General features: G+C 49.3%; 1 protein-coding gene across 1 annotated transcript; it reads left to right on the forward strand.

Annotated features, from left to right (window-relative positions):
* The first annotated feature begins 3,668 nt into the window (after window positions 1-3,668).
* LOC117226234 (uncharacterized) lies at window positions 3,669-6,282 on the forward strand. The gene is made up of 2 exons (XM_033480365.2): window positions 3,669-4,256; window positions 5,932-6,282. The coding sequence occupies exons 1-2, from the start codon at window positions 4,097-4,099 to the stop codon at window positions 6,183-6,185; spliced, it is 414 nt and encodes a 137-aa protein (XP_033336256.2). The 5' UTR covers window positions 3,669-4,096; the 3' UTR covers window positions 6,186-6,282.
* The last annotated feature ends 8,680 nt before the right edge of the window (window positions 6,283-14,962 follow it).

The following is a 14,962-nucleotide window of genomic DNA, read 5'->3' on the forward strand; positions in this document are numbered from 1 at the left end:
TGCGACGACGATTCCTGAATTTGCTCTGTCGGTGAAACGAGAATTTTTGTTCCCGTTCGTTAACGAACGTATCTCTTGGGGATTGCTTCCTGGTCACCAGCAGCTGGTGACCAGGAATCATCGGCAACCCTTTGAAATATCGCCGCCTTCGTCGCGAACCTTTCCGCTTCCTACGATCGATCGCGAACCTTTGCGGGCTACAGTCGTTCGATGTACAAAGTTATGCCGTCGACGAAACGAAAATGTCGCAGAAGCGGTGCAAAATAACTGCTAAGGTCAGATTCGCGATGAAAAAGGCGAGAGAATCTCGTCGATTCAGCGATCGGAGCCACGACCGTAAATGGCTCCGCGGAGAAAGGTGCGCGTGGTGCGGTGTGAGGTAGTTTTTCTTAAAACCGGTAGGAACACTTTCGGGGAAGTGAAATTTCCATTATCCCCGCGATTTAATGGCTCGCGTGTTACACAGGAAATCGCCATCGATCCCGCTTTCGAGCATCGGTCGCCGGTTACGCAATCGTTCGATCGCGCCCGCCGAATTTCGGCAGGATTTCTAGTTAACAGCTGCCACGTGGAAAAATCGCACCGAGCTTTAAACGATCGCTGAAAGTTGGGTGGCCAGCGAGAGGGAGAGAACACCGATACGATCGACGGGAAGCGAGGAGTTCTCGTTGAACGAGGGCTACGGTGATCGATTCACGGAGCTTGGACGATCGATGGACCGGCCACCCCCGTTGCAAAAATCGGAAACGAACGATGGCCTCTTCGATTCGAGAAATGGTAAACGCGACGAAAAATGATGCTCGAAAGATCGCAAGATCGGCTGGAAAACTCGAAACCCAGTTTCTCCGTCGATCTACCGTTCGCAGAGAGAAGTTTAATCGCGCGCGGTCGTTATCTCGGCTATTTAATAAAGCGTGCGAACGCGAGCAATCCGCGATCCGTCCTTCCTTGAAATAACGGAGAACCGCTACGAAGATTCGAGCGTAAACGCGGATAAGATATTCCCGAGCCGCGAGTTCTATTTTCAAACACAATTATCCACGAAAGCTCGATGAGAAGCCACCGCGGAGCCCTTCGGCGGAGTCCCTTTCGAATCCGTTCGAGAGGAACGAAACGAGAAAAGAGACCGGGGGCAATGATTCGTCCTTGTTTCCACAGGTTTCTACCTTGTTTCTCGCGGGATCTCGAGATCAACGTGATTAATTAGAGAGCCTGGCTGCGCCCTTTTTTCGCCGGGCTTCCGTTCTGGGTTAGGGTGCTAGCCGGAGCGGTCGAAGGCGCGCAACAAGTGTCGCGGCGAGTTTACCTCTCTCGGATGGAAACGCGCCCCGATCGCTGAAAATTCCATTTACAAAGGCTGAGGCCGATGGGAGATAGGAGCAGGCGAAGACCGGAAACGCGGCTGGCTGGATGCTGGGTGCTGTCCGCCCGCTGCGTCTTCTTAATTCGTCAAGCCAGCTTTTCGCTGATTCTTCGGACTCTAGGTAATACCGCCATCCCCGTGCGGTTGCCGGTATCGTCCTCTTGGTTTAGCGCAACTCTTTCCGAACGTGCCCCGAGCTCGTATTTACAATTACGAGAAGTTACAAATTCTGGAGAGTAGTACGGTAATGTCTCTCTAATCGACGCTCGGATTGTCCATAGAAATGGACAATTTGGAAAGAGGAGATACGAATAATTTGAGTCTTGCGCCTCGTTTTTATAATTACCGATTCTCAACAACTGCAAAAACGAGGCGCAACACTCGAATAATCGTGTCTCCTCTTCTCAAATTATCCATCTTTGCGCACAATCCGAGCGTAAATTAGGGAGACATTATATTGTATTTCGGTAGTTCGGTCTCCGGTGCGCGATAAAATTCAGGAAATATGTTTCTCTTAGCAACCCAGCGAATCCATCTCCTCTAAAACGTGCGTGCTAACAGCGAGAACGGTTTCCAGGCCGCTCGGATCGCGCCGGCGACGGTCAACGAATAAAACGGCGCTCGTCTCGCGGAAGATTTCCTCTTCGTCGCCGTTTCCTTTTTATGCGCTGGTCTTTTACGAGCCCCGCACTCGGCGAATTCCCGATCCGGACCACGGTTATCCCGTGAGAAATCGAACACCGGCGAATTTACAATTTTCAAAATTGTTGCACCTCGAAGCACCGCCCCCCGCGATGCTCGTTTCACGGTTCTCGATCTCGTTCGCGTCCAATTTCTGCCAGCGATCGGCGCCGTGAAATTTAATCTCACTTGGTTCAACGATCGACGATTCTTCAGATTACAAATTGATTTTCTCGATGATAAATTCATTCGCCCTCGTGGTATGAAGATTTTAACGAGTTAAACGCGCGTAAAAATTCAACGCGGAGGGTTGTTTTTCGGGACAGAGGGAAGCGGCCGCCGTTAACCCGCGGCTCGGCCCTGCAGCTTGATTAAACGCGTCCTGCAAGTTGCAATAATTGCGGGGCCTTGTGAAAAATTCAACGACCGGTTAGGTCACCGAGCAGCCGTGCCTTGAATTTTCCACTTTGACGTGGGCTCGGGGGGGGGGGGGGGGGAGCGAAGCTTCTCCGCGATTAGGTTCATCGGAGGGTAGACGGGAAATGTGCTTCCGACAATGGGGCGAAACATTAGGGAACTGGAGGAAATTCGAATCGTCGTTTTCGAGAAATCTTCTCTGCGTTCGATTACACCGTTTTTATTTTCGTAGAATATACAATAACGTCTCCCTAACCGACGCTCGGATTGTGCATAAAACTGTACAATTTGGGAAGAGAAGATACGATTGTTCGAGGCTTGCGACTCGTTTCTTATGGTTATCGATTGTCAACAACTATAAAAACGAGCTGCAAAGCTCGAATAATCGTATCTCCTCTTCCCAAATTGTCCATTTCTGTGGAAAATCCGAGCGTCGATTAGAGAGACATTACTGTAACAACGAAGGGTTCGCGATAATTAAAATGTTGCTATTATTTGTAGCGAGGCTGAATATCCACGAAAATGTCAGACAATTTTCACTCGTTCAGGGTACATCGACCGTGGGCCCGAAATCGATGTCACTGGCCGCGGCCGTCGCCCCGCGCCCCTCCGCACCGTATCGCACCGCATCGCACCGCACCGCGCCGCACCGGTGCATTCCGGGCGCAGAGTCGGTCGCGGAGTCAGTCGGTCGTCTAATTGGCTCGGGGGCGGCAAAAACAGATCGCAAGCAGTAAAATGATCGGGAATCAACGAGGAGAGGGCACGGCGAGCTGTCGCGCGATTGGTCGCCGTTAGGGGTGTCCGAACAGTTCGTGGGTGGTTGGGCGCGACTATATAAAGCGTTTCACGGATCATGGTACATCGCAGTCGCTCTTACGTGTTGCTCGTTCGCCGGTTCCGGTGTTATTCCGTCCGCGCGAACCCGAACTCGTACAACTTCCGACTTTGCCGCGCGTTCTCGTTCCCATTGTCACTGTGGAAATCGAAATTCCTTCGCGGGCGGCCGTTGGACGCGCGACGGCCTGGATAATGGGGCCCCCGCTGATCGGTGAAATTGTTTGTGACCGTGAGAACCCGCGATCCAAGGGATAAACTCGTGGCAACAGGTAAAACACGGAAGAACGACGTCGAGCCACGATCGATGTTTTCGATGGTGGCGCACTCGATGATCCAGGCTTGATTTCCTTGCAGTTCAGGATTGGACGGAGGGGTGTTGACAGAGTCGTCGACGAAGTACTGGTTTCCGTTCGGGCCCGGTGGCTCGGGATTACGTTTCGCTTCCAAATATTTTCTGAGCCGGTAAATATTTGAGGGACACGTTGACCGCGTTTTGCGATCGGTAGCTTCTCGAACGGAATAGTCGACGCGTACGCGGGTAGAACGAGGCGCAAAACTGGGTGGCGAACGCGATCGAGCAGAAAATAGAAAAGAGTCTGTTCGAGGAGAGAGAGAGAGAGAGAGAGAGAGAGAGAGAGAGAGAGAGAGGACGCTGCTTTAGAAGCACGTGGAGCGAAAAAAAAAGAGTCGGGCATGGGGTGCGATCGAGTCTGTCTTCGGAGATTGAGGGTGGACGAAAAGGTGACAGCCAGCCGGTGAACATGTTTGGACATTTCGATTTCTACAGGTAGAAGGATGCATCCGCGAAGTAGAAAGGTTCAGACCGTGCCGTGCTTCGGAAGCGTTGAGTTCGCGACGTGTGTATGGATCGCGTGTGCCGTTTTAACCCTGCTAGCTTCTGCGGAGGGTTTCCGCATCCTCGACCGGTATGGGAAACGACACGAGCCACGTGTGGGTAAGTCACGAGACTCGCCTGATTTACGGCCGCCATCCCCTCGCGACGAAGAACTATTCGTTAATTACACCCTTCCGAGCCTCCCGCGTTTCACGGATCCCGGCTAGAATTTGGTCGTCGGAAATTTCAACGGCGGATCGAACCAAATTTTGCCGAGGCGACGATCCGAGTTGGAAAATGGTGCGCCGTCGATTCGCGAGCCAGCGGTGTCGACAAAATTTCGTTGGAAAAAGTACTTCGCTAATTGACACGGCGCGATGAACAAAACGGAGGAAATATTGTTCGCGCATAAGTGACTCGGCTCGTGAAAACCCCTTCTCTGCCGGGAAACCAAAAATAAACGTGTCCGCGGATTATACGATTAGAAATGTAGCCGCCCGATGCACCCTCGTACCCGGCGGACGATGCTGCAACGTCCGTTCGTTTTCAAACGAAGCAATCTCTTAACAGTCCCTGGAATTAAAAAATACGCGGTTCAACCTCGCGCGCGCATAAACTGAAAGAGAGCATTGCCCGAGGTCCCGAGACACGCGTCGCTGATACTCGATTCCATTAAAAAATTTGAAGGAAATATAACGTCGTCCGGGGCCGGTCGCCCCGCGCGTCCTGTCTTCGTTCGATCATACTTTTTCTTCTCTCCCAGCAATCTTCCGTAAATTATTTAACTCCGACACTGTCTTCGGATCAACGCGACTTTACCCAAAGCGATTAAATACGAGCTTCTAAATGAATTTCGTGCAATTCCCTTTTATAAATTTTATATTCGTATATTGGCAATTGCGGGTCGATCGATGTTCCGATTACTTCTTTATTTCGAATACGATTCCGCGTATTTAATTGTTGGCAATCGAGCGAACGCGATGGAAAGCTTTATCGTTGCTATTAAACCGTAGATTCGAGCGTTTATTTTCTAATTTCCAAATTCGCCGATCGATCGTTGTCCGAGATAGTTCGGGCAGCAATAGGCAAATAGGTCGTATTTTTACGAATTAGTCACCGAGAGTCCGTCGCGAGTCTTCGCCTAATCGCGAACGGTCTCCTCTAATTAGCTCTTTTCCGGTTCTCGGGGACTCTTCCGGTTCCACGTTCGCGAATTTCATCCTCTGTAATCGAGCACCGTCCGCGAACGGTTTCCCATTGAAGAAGCTCCTTTTCCATTCGATACGAAGATCGGTGTTTTTTCTCGCGTGCGGTAGTTCGCGTTGCTCCGACACGCCGCGCCACGGTCACGCCCTTTCGGCCCTGATTTATCGGGGTCATTAATTGCCGGTTTCCGAGAAACCATAACAAAGGACTGCGGTTTTAGCGTTCCGTAATTACGCGCGGAATATTTTACGGTAGATCGGCCGCCCACCGTTTACGCTCGCGTCTTCGAGATGCTTGAAAAGTAACGTTTCTCGACGTTGGTCTTCTTTTATCCGGATCGTGAACTCTGACAATTTTTCAGACGCGCGACGGCACTCGCGAGCAACGATAACGTTTCTTTCAAACGGCGTTGAGAAGGTGGTGCGATCGATTTGCAACAGTCCTTGCTTTCCGCGCTTCAGAAGGGTGAACAAAGGGCGATACCAGTTTTCTTCTCGTCCTTCGCGAATTGCAGTAATTCAGCGAATTACTCGAACGAATTTTCCTAAATATTTTTCACTGAAAATTGGCATTCGCATTTGATTCGCAGATCCCCTGATGTGGTTGAGGTACGGTCGCAGCGACGGCTCGCAAAACGGCGTGCCGTTGCCAAACGCTGTGGATGCGATGCCCAGGAAAAACCGACTCTTCCTGAACATTCGATACGGTAAACGATCGTCTCCGGATTACCGAACGGTTTCTTCCGTGGATCGATTCAACGCGGTCCTCGGCTTCGTGGGTCGCGACGAGTCTGTCCGAGAGATGGATGCGAGCAACGCCAGCGATCCCGAGTTTCTTTCCTAAGACTAACCGTTCTCCGGTAAGTAACAGCAACCGAGAAATGGCTGGATAACGATGCGACGAAGCTTCCGTGAAAATATAAAAACGATAGCTCGCGAGACTCGACGATAGAACATTTCACGGAGAGAAGTACGAGGTGGACGCGGTTACAAGCATTGCAAGCGTATCCGAGCGTTTCTGAAACGGCGATCACTCGTCGATACGAGACGGTAAAAGTTAATCCGGTTAGAAATGTTTTCATTGCTGTGTCATTTATCGATAAAGCAGCGCGCGCGATAATCTCGGTTGTCGAGGTAACAAGCGATCCGCGAACCAGCGAACAAGGAATATTAAACAGGAATCGGTCTCTTGCACTTTCGCTTAAGTTATTAACGAGATCGATCCTGTTCTTGTTCCGGCGTTGAAGTCACTGCTAACCTAGAAAATATAATTCTATATACGCCGCGGTATTTATCGAGTTTAATCGCGTAGCAGCACACGCGGTGTCCCATTAAGAACTTCGGAGTGAAAGTTAACGAAGCCTTTCTTCCGTTTAACTACAACTTCGAATCGAACATCTGCGCCGAACGGCGAGATCTTGTTTTGCCATTTTATTCCGCGAAGATTTTCCAAGTCTCGATGCTGGTACAAAATACAGTAACGTCTCTCCAATCGACCCTCGGATTGTGTCCACGAAAATGGACAATCTGGGAAGAGGAGATACGAATATTCGAGCTTTTAGGGTCGCTTTTATGGTCGTCGATTCTCAACAATTATAAAAACGGGCTACAAGGCTCGAATAATCGCGTATCTTCTCTTCCCAAATTAGGGAGACATTACTGCAATGCCCTTAGCGTCCTCGAAACTTCGGCGCGATTCAACGAATAAGTTTCCGAGTGTCTGCTCACGAATGCGTTCATCTTTTTAAACGATGCGTGCAATTCTCATTCCCATCGGTTTCCAGATTTTCCGCATAACGTTAACGTTAATTCGATAAGAAAATCATCTCCTATCGCGCGGTATCGCCAAAATCCCAATAATCGTCGGATAACGAATCGCTCGCGAACCACGATCGATCGAGGGCGGTTAATCTTCCACGAAAGGGTAGCAAAGCTGCTGGCACCCTTGATGGAAGCGAAAAGGGTCGCCGGTAGATAGAGACCGGTGGAATCGGAGCACCGACAACGACTCCGCGGCGGACCGGACGATCGTCTCCCGAATTTTCTTCATCTTTGTTTCCAGATATCTGCGAGGACTCGCTAACTATTCTTCCGCAAACAATCTGAACAGAGAGTGGAAGAGGGTCGTGAGAAGACTCATCGATCGTCTTGTCGTAACGAAGTTAACAAAACAGATTCGTTGATCTCACGGAGGAGGAAGAGACGAGTTTCGGAAGCTGTTTTCTCTCTCGACTTCGAGCCACGATTTTCTTTACCATTCGATCCAGACGTTCGTCGATTCGCTTTCGTCTATTTTGCTTTTCCGATGAGCTACGTCGCTTTCCGCTCGATTTTCCAGCTACAATTATTTCGTAGAAACGATTGTCCAGCGTTGCGCCGTTAGGCTTAACGATAACGTTGTTCGGCGCTGATTACCATCGATCGCGAACTTTATTTTGCGATTTCAATCGGCAGCGGAATAGGCGTCCGAGTTTTTCCGATTCCGTTCCTGCGACCTTTTTAGAAAAGTTGCTATAAAATCGAACGCGCGCGTTTATTCCGCCTGGCATTCGACGCGTACGCGCAGTGCGCGAACTTTTTTTTTTTTATTGTAATTTGTTTCGTAAAAGAGTCTCGTGGGAAACGCGCACGCATTTTCGCAACGCCTCGTCGAACGTCGAGTCACATTATTTTTGCATAAGTTTCGTCGATTGCCAGTGGCACGGGTCGGTGTTAGATCAGCCCGCAGGGAAATTCTTTCCCCCTTAACTTTCGCGTTCTCCACGAGCCTTTGTCCTTTTTCCTATTATCAATTTAGCGTTTGTTCGCCGGTACGTATCCGATTAAATAATCGCCATTATCTTTTCCTATTCTCGCAACGTATTCGGCTATTCGTCGTTTCGAAACTATTTGGCTCCCGAATACGTAATTCGATTCTCTCGGTATCTCTTAGTTGCCGTTCCATGCTCTTTATCGATCGACGATCAAATTACAAAAGTTCCCTTTCTTTCGTCGACAAGTTTTTGCTTTCGACGAGTTCTCCTTTTTTCCCAAATTTTCTTCAATTCGGCCAATTTAACCGCCATTCGCTCGCGGAGGCGCAACAGGTACGTATTACGCGCAGTATTCGATCGATTATTTCGTTGGTCCAGGGTATTGTTTCCCCTTTGGCCGGGGCCGTGACCGCCGACAACAATGAACGTTTAATTTCCGGTTTCGAAACACACGGCGAGCAAACGGCGAGCAAACGGCGCGGAAAACGCGAGACGCGATCGTTTACGGGCCACGGTTTACCGTCGCGGATATACATATGTATTTTTCTCTCTTTTTCCTCTTTCGGAGAGTGTCTTACGAACTGGTTGGTCGCCCTCCTCGGTCCTTCTGCTGGTCGCGGCTGTTCCTACCATCGTCCCTCGAGTCAACCAGCGTGTCAACCATCCCCCAGTCGTGTAATATAGCCACGTGAATGTATACTGAATAAATGATCAATTTATTCCGTGAATCGTCGTTTTTCTCACCATTTCACCATTCTCGAAAGCTCTTCGGAAAATGTGAACTCGTCGAGCCGAGTCCTCGGCATCTTTCGCTTCGCTCTCGGGTCCTGCGAAGCGATTGTACGCGGCGGTGGACGGTCTATCGCGGCGCAAAAGTCTCGATCGAACTGCAAATGGGATCGACGAAGAAGGTTCGCGGGGGAAAAGCGACAAACGCCCGATCGAGTTCACCGGCGGAACGACTCGGACGACTCGTTTCGCATCGCGATATCGATTACGAAGCGAGCGGCGAGCGGCGAGCGGCGAGCGGCGAGCGACTCGCGGCGTCTCGCGTCGAATGCCGATGGGTCAATTAGAAACATGGACGCGTTCCATTCGCATTCACTTTCGCCGATGAAAACAAGCGGAGAGACGAGCAGAAAGACCAGCCGGTCGGCCCAGCCAGGCTTTCCGTCGAAAGCAATGAAAGTAAGATGACGGTCGCGTCGCGTCGCGTCGGGCGACTTCCACTTCGATTTCGTCTTCGAGACTCGGACGTTGCGGACCTCGCCTCTCGCGGTTAGAAGACGTCTAGTCCGGCGTGGAAGAACCGCCCAAGCTCGATTAAACGGGCAACCGATGCTGGAAGTAACCGGAACGGGTCATTGAGTCGTCCGAGACGCGGGAGACAATGGCTTGGCATCGATTAGAAAGTTAGAGAACCGGGCGCATCGACGTACACGCGCGAGCAAAAACGATTGCCCCTTTTTGCGATCGGTGCACACGCTCTGGCATCGATCGCAAATCATTTTATTTCTCGTTTCATCGATCGAGTCGCAACGTTGAATTCGTTCGTGATATATCTACGAAATCGTGACGAACCGATCTCGTCTTTATTCGTAAGAATTTCTTTCCCTGTATGTGCTTGATGTGTAATAAATTGTTGTTACATTGTTACAACTTTACGCCGAAATGATTTGAAAATCGATTTTCATTTTTCCTAAATTAATTCAGTTTCCAGCCCGCTATTCGAAGAGAAGCATTCGCCGCCGAACGACCGTTCGGTCAACGATTTCGTCGACGCGCAAAGTTTTCGGCCCGAATCTTATATCACGATTCGTAGAAACCTCGCTCGAACGCGCGGATTACATAACTCCTTCGGATCTTCGGATCTTCGAATCGCATTGGTATTCGACTAGAAGCATTCGATGCTTCGAACTTTCTCTCGCGTTAATTATTCCGAATTTTTACCGGTAGAACGATATCTCGGCCAGTATGGCGTCCGCTCTTAAGCGCTCGATTAATCAACGACTTATTAGGGAAAATCATACCGCGGAGAATCGTTCGTTCGTTTCTTTTCGCACAACGCTGCTTTTATTTCGAGATGTTATAATTAGAGTCGGAGATCGCTTCGAGTTCGTTAGAAAGTCAACGATAAAGTTACTTTTTCTATAACCTTCGGGCTCGATGAATCCGAAACTCCGTTGCTGTTTCGCTCGTGACCGCGAATCTCGTATCTCTGTTACACTTTGAACTCCTCTATCCGATAGAAACAAGACGAATTTCATTCGGATTCCACGGAAGGAAAACTTACGTTTGAGACGGCAAGCCGGAACAGATGCGGTTAATAAAAGACACAATGGAAACGGGAGAAAGAACCGCATTTCCATATTGAAGAAAGAACGAAGGAAGATGAAAATCGTACAAGTTTCTCCCGCGATCTCCTCGCGAAATCGTGCCTCGGATCTCTTTCAGAAATCTCGCTTCCGAGGAAAGACTCGAAAATGGTCCGAACACGAAGCTGATTAGGGGACTCGCCGCTGAGGTGTTTAAACGATCGTTTAATCGTATTTGGGACCTACTTTTGACTCGGCCCCGGAGGAGAAAGTAAGAGAAGGAGCGACGCGCGCGAGGCGATGCTACGCGACGGTCGCGTGCTTGGGAAAGTAAAGTCTCGTTCACACGTAAGAGGCCGACCCGCGTTTTTACAGGCACTCACACATTACGCCGGGATAGGTTCGCGATTACCACATTTTAATTTTCTTCGGATTTCTGGGTCAAGGAAGGAGCCCGTTATTCTTCTTCTCCTCCTGTTTTCGTAGCCTCGAAAGCGGTCCGAAAGCATAATCAGCCGCCTAGCATAATCAACGGATGGCTCGAAGTGTAACAGGCCCGCGGAATCGCTAATTGCTCTGGAATCATGGTCGCGGTAACTCCGACGGGATCGCGCTCTCCAGGTGGCCGATTATTCGAGCCCGTTGACACGCGCGAGTATCTACAATTATTGCTTTACGAGCGTACGAGTCTTTTCCCGTCTATTTCCTATATATTTACAATTATAGGATAGGTCGCGAATTCGACTGGAAGACCGACGTATTCGAGCCGTTGAAGGAAGCCGCAGGTTACTTTACTTAGATTAATTCCGCGCGCGTCGATGCGAATCGAAAATAATAGCAACATATTTGTCGACTGTGACGTAATCGCGATTTGTTTTCACTTTTACAGTGATGTCACCCCAAACGCGACGATCGTAATTCGCTGATACACTTTCCCTCTCGAATTCCTCATCCTCTGCATTCGCTTTAACCCTAACATCGATATTCCTGAATCCACGTAAACGATCGCGCATCCAAAATAGCAGAAGCGCAACGGTGTCCTCGAATCTCCGTTCCGAGCGCGTCCATGGAACGTAAGTTTTTTTCCGGCAACGAACGCGTGACAGACACTGCGGAAGTTTATTCGTACAGGTTCTGCAGATTTAATTAAACGATTCGACGATTCTGCGACATTGACCGACGAACTTTTCGATAATTGTTTTCGATGCGACGGGTGAAAACGTCAGTCGATGCGGCCGATTCGAAAGTTGCAGCAGTGCGATTCGATGATAAATCGACGTTTACTGTATCAACCGTATAACGGTCGCATCGGTTAACGAACCACGATTAGAGTCGCCATTTATTGTTACCATTTACCGAGACCCGCATGCGTAGGCGGATCGTTCCGTCGCACAGAACTTGCACGGCGGTTCTTGTTGCATCGATCGATTACCCTTCGGTAATTGCATCGATCCGAGGAAAATGATTTTTGGAGATCTTTCGCCGTCGAAGCCTGGTCCGCTTCTGGCTTTGCCACGAATCGAATTCGTTCGAAACGATCTTATCGCGGTCGAAGTAAAGTGGCGGGAAGAACGGCGTGAAATTGCTTTCTTCGGGGAGGAACATCGAAATCGTGGCCCTAATTAGGAGGCTGGTCGATAGAACGTGGAAGACGGTAATTACGATGTAATTATGCAGACGGTCGGACGGTAATTAGACGCTAGTCATAATAGGTACTTGCAATTAGATGGATAGATAGTTTGATCGGCCGCGGTCGAATCTCGATCGAAAAGTGGAAAGAGCGCGATGGGATCGGTAACCCCGACGATAGCGATCTTCGCGGCGTTGTTGTTGTTGTTCCAGTTCCGAGGCGAATTAATCGGGCTCGTAATAGCGGCTCAACATCGTTTTCTCGCCGTTTTGGAGCCAATTTTCTGTTCGTCGAATCTTCGAGCGACTCGACGATAGAAATCGAGAAATACGTAATAAACCAAGGATCGGTGTTACACATTCCTCGTGATTTTCAAGTGAGGAGCATTAAACGGTTGTTCCAGCCTGTGCAAGTAAGACACGGTGGAGAAATTGTTCGGAGAGGTTTCTAACGAATTCCCGATTAATTGATCATAAATCACCGACACATTTAAGGACCCGATAAATCTTGAAATACGTCGCTTCCATTTGTCCGCCCGCGTCGACTCGAGCTAATTAACATTTATCGGTAACGTCCTCGTGCGTCCTTTAACGTTCGAAAATATTGGCATATTCGAGAGTATTTCCGATCGATCAACGAATTTCCCTGGAAACGTACCATCGATCGCGATCGTTCAAGTTCAAGAGCAAGGCAAACGGCGTTGGTGGCCCGGATTAATTTCCAATCAATTATTCGTACGCGCCTGCCGAGACACGTTTACGGTTTACAGATTACAGATTACAGATTACAGTTTATAGTTTACAGCTTGCAGATAGCGGCGTGGCGAAGGGAACATTGGACTTTCCAGTCCACGGAGAAAGTTATGCTCTAACGACTCTAAGCAGGTTTGCCGCGGACTCGTCTGGATAAATAAAAGGTGCACCGATGATCCAGCGATCTTGCCGTCGGATCCAGCCACGACCCAGTTTTTTTTGCACGTAGCGTGCCGCGTTCCATCGCGTTCGTTTCGTGTTAAAGACCGACGCGCGCCAACACGCGCTTACACGCGCACACAGCTAAACTTGAACGCGAACACTCTCGATCTTAAATTACCGCATTATGCGTATCGGTGTTCGCGATTTCGATCGTTCGCCTGGAAAACGACCACGGCTCTCGACCAAATCCTACGCAAACCGTTGCACGGCTATCCAATGGAAACCGATTCGAATGCCCCTGAAATCGTAGAAACGATTATCGGACTGTACCGGAGTCAGTTTCTCCCTAGGATTTACAACGATACCGTCGTAAACGTGATTTCTAGAATTTCAGATGTCCGTTCGTACGATAATTCCACGCCTGTTACACTTATCATCGATCGCGAAAGAAACGATATACATAGCGCTTGCAATAGGAACGGTTATTTCATTCTCTGTACAATATTCTCTGAACAACGATTAGTCCGCAAATGTAACGCGTTTAAAACATCGAGCTCTAAATGTCCAATAATTTCCAGTAAACAATTAAAGAGTTCAGGATCGCGGATTCCATCGACGCGAAATGGTTTTTCAAGAATGCGAAATTATGATTTCTTACGCGCATCCGCAGTCCTCGCGACAAAAACGAAGGTGCGCGTCGCGTTACGGTGTACGATCCACGGTTGACCGTGAAAATCCCGTTTTTTGTTCTTTCCGCGGCGATCGCATCACCGTCCCGCCGATAATACGTCACGGTGACGCAACGTCGATCGAAACGAATCACGGATCGATCGGTTCGATCGACGAACGCCGCGGTAATCTCTCGGTGAACAATTCCACGACTTCCGGTCGCGTAATCGATTTCGCCGCGGCGAAAATTTGCACGCGCCGATTTATGCAAATCGCCGAACGAAAACGAGAGTCGCGTCGACGTCGCCGGACGATCCCCGTTGCATTCCGACTTTCCTCGCAAATATTTCCAGACGCGACGCAACTCTGCCGTGATGCGTTTCGTTAAAAAATGACCGGGCGCCTCGTTGGAACACTTTTCTGGAAATCACGGTCGCGCTCGAAACGGTCGAAACGCGTCGTCGCGATTGCGTGGGATTTTGAAATGTTTTTTTTTTTGAAGATTGAAGAGGCGTGGAACGAAAGGTCGCGGAAACGATGGAAAATGATTTCTGCGGGGAAATCGATGGAAAACGAAAATCTACATTTCGCGAGAATTTTCCTCCGTTGATTGCACGCTGCTGGGAAGTTTTCGAAACAAATTCTGGCAAATGAGGGACAGTTCGCATTTCGAACGATTCTCTATCGTTTCCGCTTTCGTGAAATCTTTTTGCACGGGGCGAGGAAAGAGTATAGAAACGATTTATAACTTACGAATCTGAAAAAGTTCACGGATGTCTGCGAAAGGATTCGTGCAGCGAGATAAAAGTAAATTCTACATCGCGGCATACGATCTGAAAAAGCGTGACGCGTCTGCAGAAACTTCGTAGAGCTTTCTACTCGCTAAAACACGAGTCAATGGCATAATACCAGACCGCGATACAACGCGAGAACGCTATTCGTTTCCTCGTGTGTCTGACGCGCGACCTTAACCCGCGAGCGCCAGAATCTGCAGGAAATCTGCATCGAGGTGCTGTCTGGGAACATTCTGCGAAACAATGGCTGTCGAAAATAAATTACACGCTTTTAATTACCGGCGACCCGGCGACGACGCTAGGAAGCGTCGAACTGGTTCACAGGATGCATAGCCGACAAATGGGACAATCGGGAAGTTCTCACGAAACGTTCTGGGTTTCTTCGGATCGCGGGCTGTCGCGCGACGCCTATACGTATGTCTACATACCTAGAAACGAGGCAAACGATTAGCAGGCGTTGCTGTAAAGGTCGGATCGAGAAATCTATCAGTAGATTGCAATTTCCTGTTAAGACGAGACTTATTTTTCGACTCGTTGTGGCAAAGT

Source organism: Megalopta genalis, chromosome 11, assembly GCF_051020955.1.
Source record: "Megalopta genalis isolate 19385.01 chromosome 11, iyMegGena1_principal, whole genome shotgun sequence".
NCBI lineage: Eukaryota > Metazoa > Arthropoda > Insecta > Hymenoptera > Halictidae > Megalopta > Megalopta genalis.

Bases quoted from the DNA above. Each gene is read 5' to 3' on its own strand.
- LOC117226234 (XM_033480365.2), top strand. From the start codon at position 4,097: ATGCATCCGCGAAGTAGAAAGGTTCAGACCGTGCCGTGCTTCGGAAGC. The intron at 4,257-5,931 runs GTAAGTCACGAG...TTTGATTCGCAG, and splicing joins ACGACACGAGCCACGTGTGG to ATCCCCTGATGTGGTTGAGG.